The sequence below is a fragment of the Protopterus annectens genome, chromosome 8.part1 (genome assembly GCF_019279795.1).
Source record: "Protopterus annectens isolate FY-2018-M chromosome 8.part1, PAN1.0, whole genome shotgun sequence".
Classification (NCBI taxonomy): domain Eukaryota; kingdom Metazoa; phylum Chordata; order Ceratodontiformes; family Protopteridae; genus Protopterus; species Protopterus annectens.
In genome coordinates this window covers 89,364,541-89,377,112 of record NC_056742.1, presented here as the reverse complement: position 1 = coordinate 89,377,112, position 12,572 = coordinate 89,364,541, and the positions used below count along the sequence as shown (strand labels likewise).

At 41.5% G+C, this 12,572-nt stretch overlaps 1 protein-coding gene across 4 annotated transcripts in view; it reads right to left on the bottom strand.

Annotated features, from left to right (window-relative positions):
- CBFA2T3 (CBFA2/RUNX1 partner transcriptional co-repressor 3) overlaps window positions 1-12,572 on the bottom strand; it is a 237,287-nt gene that overhangs the window by 28,117 nt on the left and 196,598 nt on the right. For all 4 annotated transcript variants that reach the window (XM_044081693.1, XM_044081691.1, XM_044081692.1 and 1 more), the window contains one exon: window positions 10,538-10,788. In XM_044081693.1, the coding sequence (XP_043937628.1) occupies window positions 10,538-10,788 (251 nt within the window). The remainder of the gene's footprint in view (window positions 1-10,537; window positions 10,789-12,572) is intronic.

The following is a 12,572-nucleotide window of genomic DNA, read 5'->3' as shown; positions in this document are numbered from 1 at the left end:
CTTTGTTTGCTGTTTTCTCATCTGTTCTGAAAGTGGTTTTCTCCCTCCCTCCCACTCACCCTAGTCTTGTGGTGTTGTTACAGTTGGTGGCTTTGCAGTTGTCCGCTCCTACTGTAAATTTGAACTGGGACACTTCTCCCAGTCTAGTGTTCATTCTGTCTGATGCAGAGAGAACATGTGAGAAGGCCAACCCACTTAGGTTCTTAATCTTGAATTATCTTCTGCTCCTCCTTCCTCCCTTTGCACTTTACTAACAAAAAAAACTCTCTCCTTCTGTTCTGACCCCGTGTGCTTCTCAGCTGATAAGTATATTTTTTGGCACTTTTTGACTGTTCAGAGTTGAATTTAGTTCAGAATACATTTTGAATAAATTGCATTTATTTAAACTGCATTTGCTTTAATACTGCTACACACTTGTGTGCTAGCTTGCACTGCACGTGAATTATTTTTAGTGCTGTTTCAGCTGCTTTGTGGAAAAAAAATTCTAAGCTTGTTTCCTGCCTTTCCTGTAACTAGTCTAGTCCAGATACTGATTTGCTGTATCCAGGACTGTTGGTAAGCTTCTGAGCCCCCAAGCCTTTCTGTGATGGGGGGAAGCCTTCTAGCTTATCAGTGGGAGTGGTAAGCACCAGGTAGCCTATCTATCAAAAGAGGGATGGTTTCTGGCCCAGAAATTGTAGTTTATTGGCCGTTTGGGTAGTTTTTCCATCTCTTTCAAATTTCTGGTTTAAAAGCCCACCTCTCCTGTAACTAGTGTAGTCCAGATACAGATTTGCTGTATCCAGGACTGTTCATAGGTTCATAGGTAGGTACTAGGCTATCTGCCTCAAGGCATTTATAAGCCTAGCCGGAATGTGTGGGCTTTTGCCACCCCCTTAGATTAGTTCCCTGTGCTGCTGTCCAGCAGAGCCATTGAAGTGATCCCTGGGGTAAACTTTCTGTTTCCCATCCACTCGTCAAAGTTTCTCTTGAAGAGGGTTAGCGAGGAGCTCTGCCTAATGTAGATTGGAATCTTGTTTCAGGGCATGAGAAGTCTCTGGGACAGGAATCTATCCCTCCAGCCCATCCTATTTATTGTTGTGGTGTGGTTTAGATCCCTAGAGTGTGTGGCTTGAGGGGATATGGTTTTCTTTTGGTGGAGCATGTCCATCAATTCTGGGTTGGACATGGCCTTGTATGTCAGGCAGAGATCACCTCTGAGTAGGCGGTATGCAACCGAGTATAGCTGAAGTTTCTTCAGACGAGCTGCATAGGGCATCTGCTTGCGTAATCTGTTGGTAAGCACAGATTTGCTGCATCCAGGACTGTTGGTTAGCTGCTGAGGCCCCCCAAGCCTTTCTGTGTCGGAGGTAAGCCTTCTACCTTAGTGGGAGTGGTGAGCACTAGGTAGCCTATCTACCACAAGAGGAGTGGTTTCTGGCCCAGAAATTGTAGTTTATTGGCCGTTTGGGCAGATTTTCCATATTCTTTCAACCTTCTGGTTTAAAAGCCCACATTTGTGCTTGTTTCCCACTTTTCCTGTAGCTAGTCTAGTCCAGATACAGATTTTCTGTATCCAGGACTCTTGGTAAGCATCTGAGTCCCCCAAGCCTTTCTGTGTTGGAGGGAAGCCTTCTAGCCTAGTGGGAGTGGTAAGCACTAGGTAGCCTATCTACCACAAGAGTGACAGACCTCGATGCTTTGCCAGAGATGGCCTGCATCTGTCACCCCTGGAATTCCAGATACTGGCTAAGGCTCTTGCCACACCTACAGTGCCTTTTTTAGGTAGTGGTCCAAAGACCAAATTACCACCATAACAGCTACAAACAAATGCAATCTGAGGGTCATGCTGCTCAACACTAGAAGTATAAATCTCAAAATACACTCGCTTGAAGCACTTCTTAAAATAGAGAACATCGACATTTGTGCTTTAACAGAAACCTGGTTCAAAGCAGCAAGAAGCACCCCTGCACGGGTCTATATCAGTTGAGCAAAAAACCCTTTATGCGAATACCTAAACATCGACCTCTATACCACGAACCGCAAAAATCCAGAACGCACTAAACCCCGAAAAATATAATATCGAACTATCATAGTTGGCCAACCCCACCACCCGCTACTTAGTACCTACCCAAACAAAATAAATAAACCACATACATGCATTAATTAAACCCTACAGACATACACCCAAGCAAAATAAATAATCCACATACATACATTTAACAAAACCCTACTTTCAACACTACACTAAACCCCACATACACAACTATCTATGCACTATCCTTAACCCCTCCCTAACCCTAAGGTCCGTAACTACCACACACTTCCCCTACAGACATACACCCAAACAAAATAAATAACACACATACATACATTTAACAAAACCCTACTTCCAACACTACACTAAACCCCACATACGCAACTATCTATGCACTATTCTTAACCCCTCCCTAACCCTAAGGTCTGTAACTACCACACACTTCCCCTACAGACATACACCCAAACAAAATAAATAACACACATACATACAATTAACCCCCCCACATCTAACACTACACTAAATCTTACATACATTACCTATCTATGCACTTACCTTAACCCAAATCCTTACCCTAAAGTCCTATCTATTGCACACTTACCTTACGGAGCTATACTGCAGATGGGCCAACCAAAACAAATTGACATTTCGGAATTCGCGGTTTTGGACGTTCAAGGTTTACATACTTCATGCAATACGGTTTGACGTAGTCGTATTCGCGAAACAGGGTTTTCGCTCAACTGATGTAGACCCCCCCCCCTGCACTACCAGTCTATAACTCATTCTACACTTTTCAGCCCTAGAACTTGGACCAAAGCTCCAAAGGTGGAGGTGTTTCCATATTCATAAAGGATGTGCACACCTCCAGACTGGTAGCCCAACATAACGCATCTGAGGATACTTCAGGTGCAGCTAACATTGGGTAAGACAGTGATTCAGTCATAGCCTGCTATAAGTCCACAACCATGTCCCAAGACTCACACTACACGTTCCTAAGCACCCTGGAGAATATTAGGATCCAACTTAACAGTCTCATACTGGGTGACTTCAACTACCCCTCCATTAAATGGGAAAACTACTCATGTACCATTACACTTGCCCAACGCTTTCTGGAATTCATTAATTCCAATGCAGTGGACCAACTTGTTCTTACCCCCACTAGAGGTATCAACATCCATGACCTCGTCATTACTAACATGGGTGACCGTTGCTCTACACCAATAGTCAACTCTTCCCTGGATAGATCTGACCACAAACTAATCACCTTGGAAATCCCCCCCCCCCCACAAAGGTAACCACCATAAAAAACTTCTCCAAAGCTAACTTTGGGCTCCTAAAATCAGAGGTGACTAACTTCACGGCACCCATGCAAATGGAGAATAGTTGCATGACCACCGACTCATACACCAATGCACTGTGCGAACGTGCACACAAATGCATGGATCTCACCATATCCAATAGAACCAAGATGCACTCCTCAAAAAAAAAAAAGGAAGTCAATCTGGTGGTCCATTGCCATAAACAAACTCTACAACAGAAGGAGGAAACTGATGCGGAATAAATTAAAGTCCCAAGACTGGAAAAACTCCCTTATCAGCCTCAACAAATGGTTGAGCTCCCGCATCAAATCCTCTAAAGCTAGCTATGAAAACAGAATTGCAGTAGATAGTAAAGACAACCATAAAGCCTTCTATAGTTATGTATATAGTGTTATGGTACCTCCTATACCGAGCCAACAGATATTGCCATTATACTAGCCGACAGATTCAATGCCAACTTTACCCATTTCTACCCACCAAAGGACTAATCACAATACCAGTAGATTGTCAGGCACCCAGTATTACTGCTGCATAGGTTAAAACAGCACTATCCAAGGCCAAGAATACAGCTTCTATGGGACCTGACAATATCCCCGGCTGTGTTCTACATGAACTATTTGTCTCCTTGGTTCTGTAGAGAACTATCTATATAGTATTACCCCTTAGACTACTCGTACTTCCTGTACTTCCATACCCACCTACAGTGCTCTCTCCCTTGAAACTACTCTATTATCTCATCCTACCTATAGTGCTCTCTCTCTCCCTTGTAACTATTGTAGTTTCTCTTCCTTTGCTAACTGTGTTATGCGTTTTCCTTGACTATCTCCTTTTCCTTGTAGTCCTTCCTTTTAGAGTTCTGCATACATCTACCTCTTACTGCTATATCACTCCATCCTGAGTCTATCCTTACCATTTCTTCTACTTCTAAGCCTCCCTTGTACCTATACCCAAACTGTTTCTCCTTATCTTCACATCATAGCTTGTTTCCAGCCTACTTACCTTGGCTACTTACTTCCTGATTGTTTTCTCTTCCACTGCTCTCGCCCTTTTGTGTCTGCCCGCTCCTCCCTCCCTACCCCCATATCCCACCCACCCCCAGGGGTCCTTAACTTATACTGCACTAAACACTCCCCCTTACTTCTCCTGCCCAATAACCAACTATCTTAACAAACCCCTCCCCTCAATTTTGTTCTCTCTTTCTTCCATCCCCTCCATCTCAACCTTCCATCTATTACTTCCAACTCTAAAACTAACCAACTCATATCTACTTCCAAATTCAATTTCACACAGTCTCTTGCATTCTCATCTTATATTACTTTAATACCTTGCCCTACTTTAAATTTCACTAACTACCTTTGTAACATTTACATCGTATTGAACTTAATCTAACTATCTCCTATAATAATTTCTGATTATAAATCTTCTTTACTCCCTACTTCACACATTCAATACTGATCTACTTGTTCCTAATTTGAACATCCATTATAACATTTACTACCCTTTTAGATAGTCACTACTATGGCACCATCACTTAAAACAGTTTGCTTACATTTCCTTCTCTTTACTATTACTACAGCCTCTCTTTCTTTATCCTACTACACCACCTCATTTGAAATATATACTTTATTTGAACAAAACCCTCATCTGCAACAAACTCTACCTTCCTCTTTTTTCAGTACCCTTAATCATAGCAACATTACCTGCTCTTCCAAATATTTACTACCAAAATACCATAGAATATCTCATATGACCTTCTGCTTTAATAAAAAGAGTCTTACTATCTCACTAAAAATTCTAAAAACACTATTTTTCTCCCATCACCACCTCCTCCTACATGGTGATATTCATCCAAATCCTGGTCCCTCTATCATGAATGAATATGATATAAATTTTAACATGTCACCTCTTCATTCCCCATGTACGAAAGCAACCAACTCCCTTCTAATAGCACACCTGAATATTAGAAGCATAAACAACAAAATTCACCACCTCCATGCACTCCTTCACCTACATGCATTTGATATATTATGTCTCACAGAGACTTGGTTAAAACCCTCTACACAAGACCAGGAAATTACCCCTCCTGGCTATAACATACTTAGAAATGATCGCATGAAGAAAAAAGGTGGCGGTATAGCCATAATTTATAAATCTAATCTACAAGTTACCCTTTTTAATGAGCTTCCATTAACAGGCAATAAAGCAGAAATTTTGTCAACCAAACTTCAGATCAACAACAATAAAGCTATCTATATAATTTGCATGTACCTTCCCCCTGGTAATAATATTCAAATATTAGAAGACTTACTCAGTTCACTTGCAATCCACCTACCCCAAGAAACCGTAATACTTGGCGATTTTAACATTGACTGGAAAACCTGCTCATCCCAGCAGCCTACCAACCATATTAATCTTTATGGTTTCTCCCAATTAATAACAACTCCAACTAGAATCCATAAACCAAATCATAAAGAGACAATTTTGGACTGGATCCTTACTAATTACCCCCACAATAGCTATACTCCTGGTACCCTACCAGATAGCATTAGCGATCATGTACTTACATATGTCCTCAGACAAAAATTAAATAATCCTAATACCCAGAATCTAAGAATATGCCGTTCAAAAAGATTTTTTAACCCTGATAACTTCCTTGCTGAACTGCAAGCATGTGACTGGTCATCATTGACACACCTTGAACTTAATGAAGCAGTGGCCTATTTTAACAAAACCTTCCTTCAAGTTCTTGATCAGCACGCTCCATTACGCTCTACCAGGTTAAGAGCCAAGACTGCCCCATGGCTAACAAAACAAACTAAAGAAAAAATGATCCTTAGAAATAAAATCTGGGCTAAATGGAGAGCTACCAAATGTCCATCTGATCATCTCCTTTTCAAACAATTAAGAAATTCCACCAAGAAAGATACTATTAGAGACAAAAAAGAATTTTATCTTCACCTACAAAAAGCCAATCAAAATACCCCTCAAAAATTCTGGTCAGGTGTGAATAAACTCCTTAAACCAGGATATTCGCCTACTCCCACCCCTTCTGGCTATAACCTCAACAATGCTTCTCAAATCCCTGATGCCTTTAATAAATACTTTACAGAAGCCATACTAACCCTAGCTAATTCATTACCCATTCCTACTGTATCCCCACAACATACCCTTCCAGACTCATCTAAAGCCTTTCAAATTCAACCTGTCTCTTCATCCATTATTTACAAGCTTCTTAGTAAACTCAAACCTTGTACCCCATCAGCTGACAAACTCCCTTCTGAATACTTACAAATAGCTGCAAAAGCCATTTATCTCCCGGTATCTATTTTGATTAATAGGACTATCTCGGAAAGAAACATCCCCACCATTTGGAAAATATCTCATATAATTCCTCTACATAAAGGGGGCTCTTCTACTGAGCTCTCCAACTTTCGCCCCATTGCCTTACTGTCCCCATTAGCTAAGATAATGGAAAGATGCATACACAAACAATTTCTTAACTATCTTCTTCAAAACAAACTTCTAGCTGACTGTCAACATGGGTTTAGACCTTTCCACAGCACTACCACTGCTCTCCTTTCCTTCTCTGACACCATAAATAATAATCGCAATAATAATTGTTTCTCCTCAGCACTATTTATCGATCTATCAAAAGCTTTTGATATGGTTAATCATAATATTCTTCTTGATAAACTTAACCTTTTCTCTCTGAGCTCACATTCTTTACAATGGTTTAGAAGTCATCTAGTAAACAGGCAACAATCAGTGCTTTGGGGGGACAATCTATCAAGCTTACTTCCAGTAAATATTGGTGTTCCTCAAGGATCAATCTTAGGACCCCTTCTTTTCTCTTTATTTATCAATGACCTCTATTTGAATGTGACACAAGCTACCTGCATCCAATATGCAGATGACTCGACTTTGATCTGCACTGCTAAAGATGTTTCTTCCCTCCAGTCTATCACCCAAATAACTTTCCAAAATGTTGAAAAATGGTTTATGCAACACTGCCTTCTCCTTAATGCCAAAAAAACTAAGCTTCTTCTCTTTACTCCTACTAATAAATCTCCTATACCTTTCTTCACTATCTCCTCAAATAATGCTACAGTTATAAACCCTGATAAAACCACACGACTATTAGGTGTTACCATCGACAATCATCTTAACTTTGATGACCACATTAACACTACTATTAAAGCTGTTAATAAAAAAATTGGGACACTTTACAGAATTAAACCCTTCCTTACCCCAGCAGCCAGGAAAAACATTGCACAGACCCACCTGATTTCCACCCTTTTCTATGCCTCAGCTATATATACTTCCTTATCTAAAAATAATATTAGCAAACTCTCTACCTGTTATAATAGTATAGCCAGATTCATTACTGCTACTCCCTTTAGAACTCACCACTGTCACAACCTCAAACAACTAAACTGGCTAGAGCTTAACAACCACATACTCTACCAACAATTACTAGTCATTCACAAGACCCTTCACTTCCCAGATAATACTCCTAGCCTGGCTAGACTGATTTCTCCTTATAAAAATCTAGCCACACTTCGCTCTGCTAATAAACTCCTACTTTCCTCAACTAAAACTTACAATAAAGCTGGAGATGCATTAATTTCAAATTCCATAGGTAAACATTGGAATCAACTACCTCAACATATGACTAATCAAGACTCTACCGCACTCTTCAAAAAACATATCAAGGAACATCTTAAAACTCTATGGCTATGTCCTTGTACTAATCCCGACTGAAAGTATGTCTCCCCACATTAATTTTTGCTACCCTTCCCCCTCACTGAGCTCAAACTTACACTTCTATTGTTGAGAGTTTACTTCTTAAAAGCTAGCCTATTTTTTAAAATTGTTGTACTTATCTTATATGTCTTAGATTTGACTTTGTAATCTCTCTTTTTTAAACTTTTAAACTTTTATATTGTTTTATAATAACTTTTTGTGATATATCAGTGATATTTTTTTTCACATGTAGTGGAGCTTTTCTCCCCGGGCCTCTACTGTAAACGGATATATATCCAGTTGGACTAGCCCGGTCAACAAATGTAAAATAAATAAAATAAATAAACTACAGAGTGAACTGGCACCTCACCTGTGTGCCCTGTTCAATCAACAGCCTCACCTCAGGCTTTGTCCCTAACAAATGGTGCACTGCTACCATCATCACTCCCCACAAGGGAGGAGTGACTACAGACCCCGGTAACTATCGCCCCATTAGCCTGACGAGTCTGATATGCAAAACTATGGAATGCATCATCATGGACCTAATAAACAAGGATATAGGGAAACTCCAAACTCTGGATCCTACACAGTTTGGTTTTGTGAAGGGTAGATCATGCCTGCTCAACTTGGTTGACTTCTTTGAGTCAGTCACCAGAGCTGTGGATGATGGCAAGGTGGCTCATACAGAATACCTTGATCTGGCCAAGGCCTTTGATACCATCCCCCACTCAGGAATCATAGAAAACCTCACTAAGCTAGGCATCAACCCCTATATCATTAGGTGTGTTGGAAACTGGCTCACAGATAGAACCCACAGTGTGAAAGTAGCTGACTCCAAGTCAGACTGTTGACCAGTCAAGAGTGGAGTCCCACAGGGTTCGGTCCTGGGTCCTCTCCTGTTTGGTGTCTACTTCTCTGAAGTCCAGGCCAACACGAAGGGATTCTGGCTGACAAAGTTCACAGATGATTGCAAGTTAGAAGCTATTATTAACTCCACAAGTGATGCTGACATCCTACAGAAAGGTCTCAATGAGACCAATGACTGGTGCCAGAACCATGGCCTTAAGCTCACTGCCAAAAAATGTGTCGTCATCCCCCTTGGGAAAAACCCTGTTCCCTTGAGTTACCACATCGATGGTAGTCCACTGAACACAGAAGGTGTTATAAGAGATCTAGGAACACAGGTTGACAGCAACCTCTGTTTTGACCACCATATTGCCACTGTGGTCAGAAAGTCCTTCTGTGTGGCACATCTCATTACTAAGGGTTTTGCATCCAGGAAGAAAGAGGTCATTGTCTCCCTCTACTCTTCCCTCATTAGGCCAATCATTGAGTACAATGCCCCATTTGGCATGTACCTCCCTAGACACATGCAACAACTGGAGAGGCCACAAAAGTACCTCACAAAGAGGATCCTAGGCCTTAAACATTTGTACTATATGGACAGACTCAAAAAACTCCAACTATTCTCTGTCTCATATCACCTACTTAGAGGCGATCTCTGCTTGACTTACAAAGCCATGTCTGACCCAGCTCTGTTAGAAATGGTACATCTAAAGAAATCCCAATCCCTCTGCACCACATGCTCCAGAGATCTCAACCTCATTACCACAATCAACAGAATATGCTAGAGGGACAGGTTCATAACCCAGAGACTGCCCATGCTATGGAATAGACTTCCCATACATGTCAAGCAGAGCACCTCACTGGCCTTCTTCAAGAGGAATCTTGATGAGTGGATGGGAAATAGAAATTTCACACCTGGGATCACTCGAGTGACTCTAGTCGACAGAGGCACTAGAAACTAAGGTCAGGTGGCACGATGCCAGGGTAATCCTATGGGCTAGGCTTGTAAAGGCTCCTTGGCCATTAGCCTAGTACACACCTATGAACCTATGAACCTATGTGTGCTGTGAAAGGAAGAAGAGAAGTTTCTGCTGTGTCTGTAGTGAGCATAATAATCTGAAAGGGCTTATGATTTTAAAAGGTTTAATGGAACTCTGTCTGCATCGCTAACATAGGTAAGTTCTTAAGCTAGTTACAAAACAACAGCAGGTCTCATCTGGCATACATCTCACTTTAAAGATGAACTTCTCGTGTCAATATGACATAACCAAAGGAATGCTTTCTACTGCTAAAACTTTACACTTTGTAATGTATGATATTGTTTATAAACTGTGACATTGCAAACAAATGGTGGCCACAGAACACATCTAAACTAATAATGTTACAGTACCTTTATAGTACTTTTGTTTATATATATATATATATATACAGTTCAGACACCAGGTACTTATTAGTTATATAAACAGAATTTATTACAGATGACTTCTTGTCTCTACACTAACATAAAGGATGAAGACAATTGACCAGCTGTGGTTATCTGCAAGGGATTTCATGCAAGGGAAAAAATGGCAGGAAAAAATCACTGTATATAATAAAGATGAACTTGGCTTACCGACTTGCCTGTGACGTTCCCGGAGTTCCCTGGGATCAGGGTGCCGATATGTATCTCGATAATGGTGCGCCAATGCCATGTCTTCTAGGCGGTAGTGCTGTGGTGGGGGAGGGGTTGGGTGTGGTAGTCCATTGGGTTGGTGGTTGAGCCCATTGCTGGGACTGTATCGTTGTGCAGGACTCATTGTACATGGTCTTTTGCTGAGGTGGTCAGGATGTAGTGGGTCTCTGTCCAACCCGTTTTCTTTGGTCCTGTAAGGTAATGTACAGTCATTACATTTTATTTCAAGACGTAACATCCCCATCTAAAAACATTATACTGCCATAAAACAACTGGAATAAAACTAAATTAAGACAAAACAGATTTCTTTTATAATCAAGTTTTTCTTGCATTGTGTTTGCTTTCTGGTATACTCCCCAGACATATCATTTGTCATGTCATTTTCCTGTTTTAACATCTTCAGCTTATGTGTAGAGCCTTATTCATAGGTTCATAGGTTGATACTAGGCTATCTGCCCTAGGGCATTTACAAGCCTAGCCAAAGTGTGTTTGGCTTTCGCCACCCTTTTAGATTTTTCGTCTGTCCCTCTGTATAGTAGGTCACAGAAGATAGCCATTTTAAGGTTAGTTTACTGTGCCTCTGTCCAGTAGGGACACAGAAGAGATCCCTGGGGTAAACCTATGATCTCCCATCCACTCGTCAAGATTTCTCTTGAAGAGGGTCATTGAGGGGCTCTGCCTAACATGGATTGGGATTTTGTTCCAGAGTGAGGGGAACCTCTGGGATATCCCTCCAGTATGTCCTATTTATTTCTGTGCGGAGGTTTAAGTCTCTGGAGCATGATCTCTAAGGGATTTGGATTTCCTGAGGTGGAGCATGTCCATTAAATCTGGGTTGGACATGGCTTTATATGTCAGGCACAGATCGCCTCTGAGAAGGCGGTAAGCAACTGAGTAGAGCTGGAGTTTCTTTAGCCTAACTGCATAGGGCATCTGTTTGAGCCCCTTAATCCTCTTGGTGAGGTACTTTTGGGGTCTTTCCAGTTGCTGCAGGTGCCGGGTAAGGTACATCCCAAATGGGGCATTGTACTCAATTATGGGCCTGATGAGTGATGAGTAGAGGGCACAATGACTTCTCTTAATCTAGATGTGAACCCTTTTGTGATGACGTGGGCTATATAGAAAGTCTTTCTAACCACTTTGGCAACGTGATTGTCAAAGGAGAGATTGCTATCTACTTGGGTTCCCAAATCCCTAGTTACTTCTTCCGTACTTAATGGTTTTCCACCTATGTGGTAGTTTGTGGGCACTTTGATTTTCCCAAAGGGGATGACTATGCACTTTTTGGCATTTAGCTTTAGGCCATGGCTCTGGCACCAGTTATCCATCTCTGTGAGACCCTTTTGGAGGATGCTTGTGTCAGTCGGCGAGTTGATTATGGCACCCAATTTGCAGTCGTCTGCAAACTTGGTCAGCCATAGTCCTCCGGTGTTAGCCTGTACCTCTGAGAAATATATACCGAACAGGAGATGTCCCAGGACTGAACCTTGTGGGATGTCACTTGTAACTGGTTTAGAGTCTGACATGGCACCTGCAATTCTGGCCATGTGTGTTCTATCCCTGAGCCAGTTTGCAACCCATCTTGTGACATAGGGGTTGATATTTAAGCTGGTGAGCTTATTTATGATACCCAAATGGGGTATTGTGTCAAAGGCTTTTGCGAGGTCCAGGTAGGCTGTGTGGACTACCTTCCCTTCATCTATTGCCTTGGTGACTGTTTCAAAAAAGTCGACCAGGTTCAAGAGGCAAGTTCTGCACTTAACAAAGCCGAATTGGGTGGGATCCAGTGTTTGGAGGTTCCCAATGTCTTTATTTATGAGTTTCATGATGATACACTCCATAGCTTTGCAGACCAGGCTAGTCAGGCTTATAGGGCGATAGTTTCTGGGGTCTGTTGTGGCACCACCTTTCTGGAGTGGGACCACTGTTGCTGTACGCCATTCCTTGGGTACATATCCTGTAGTGAGGCTGAGAT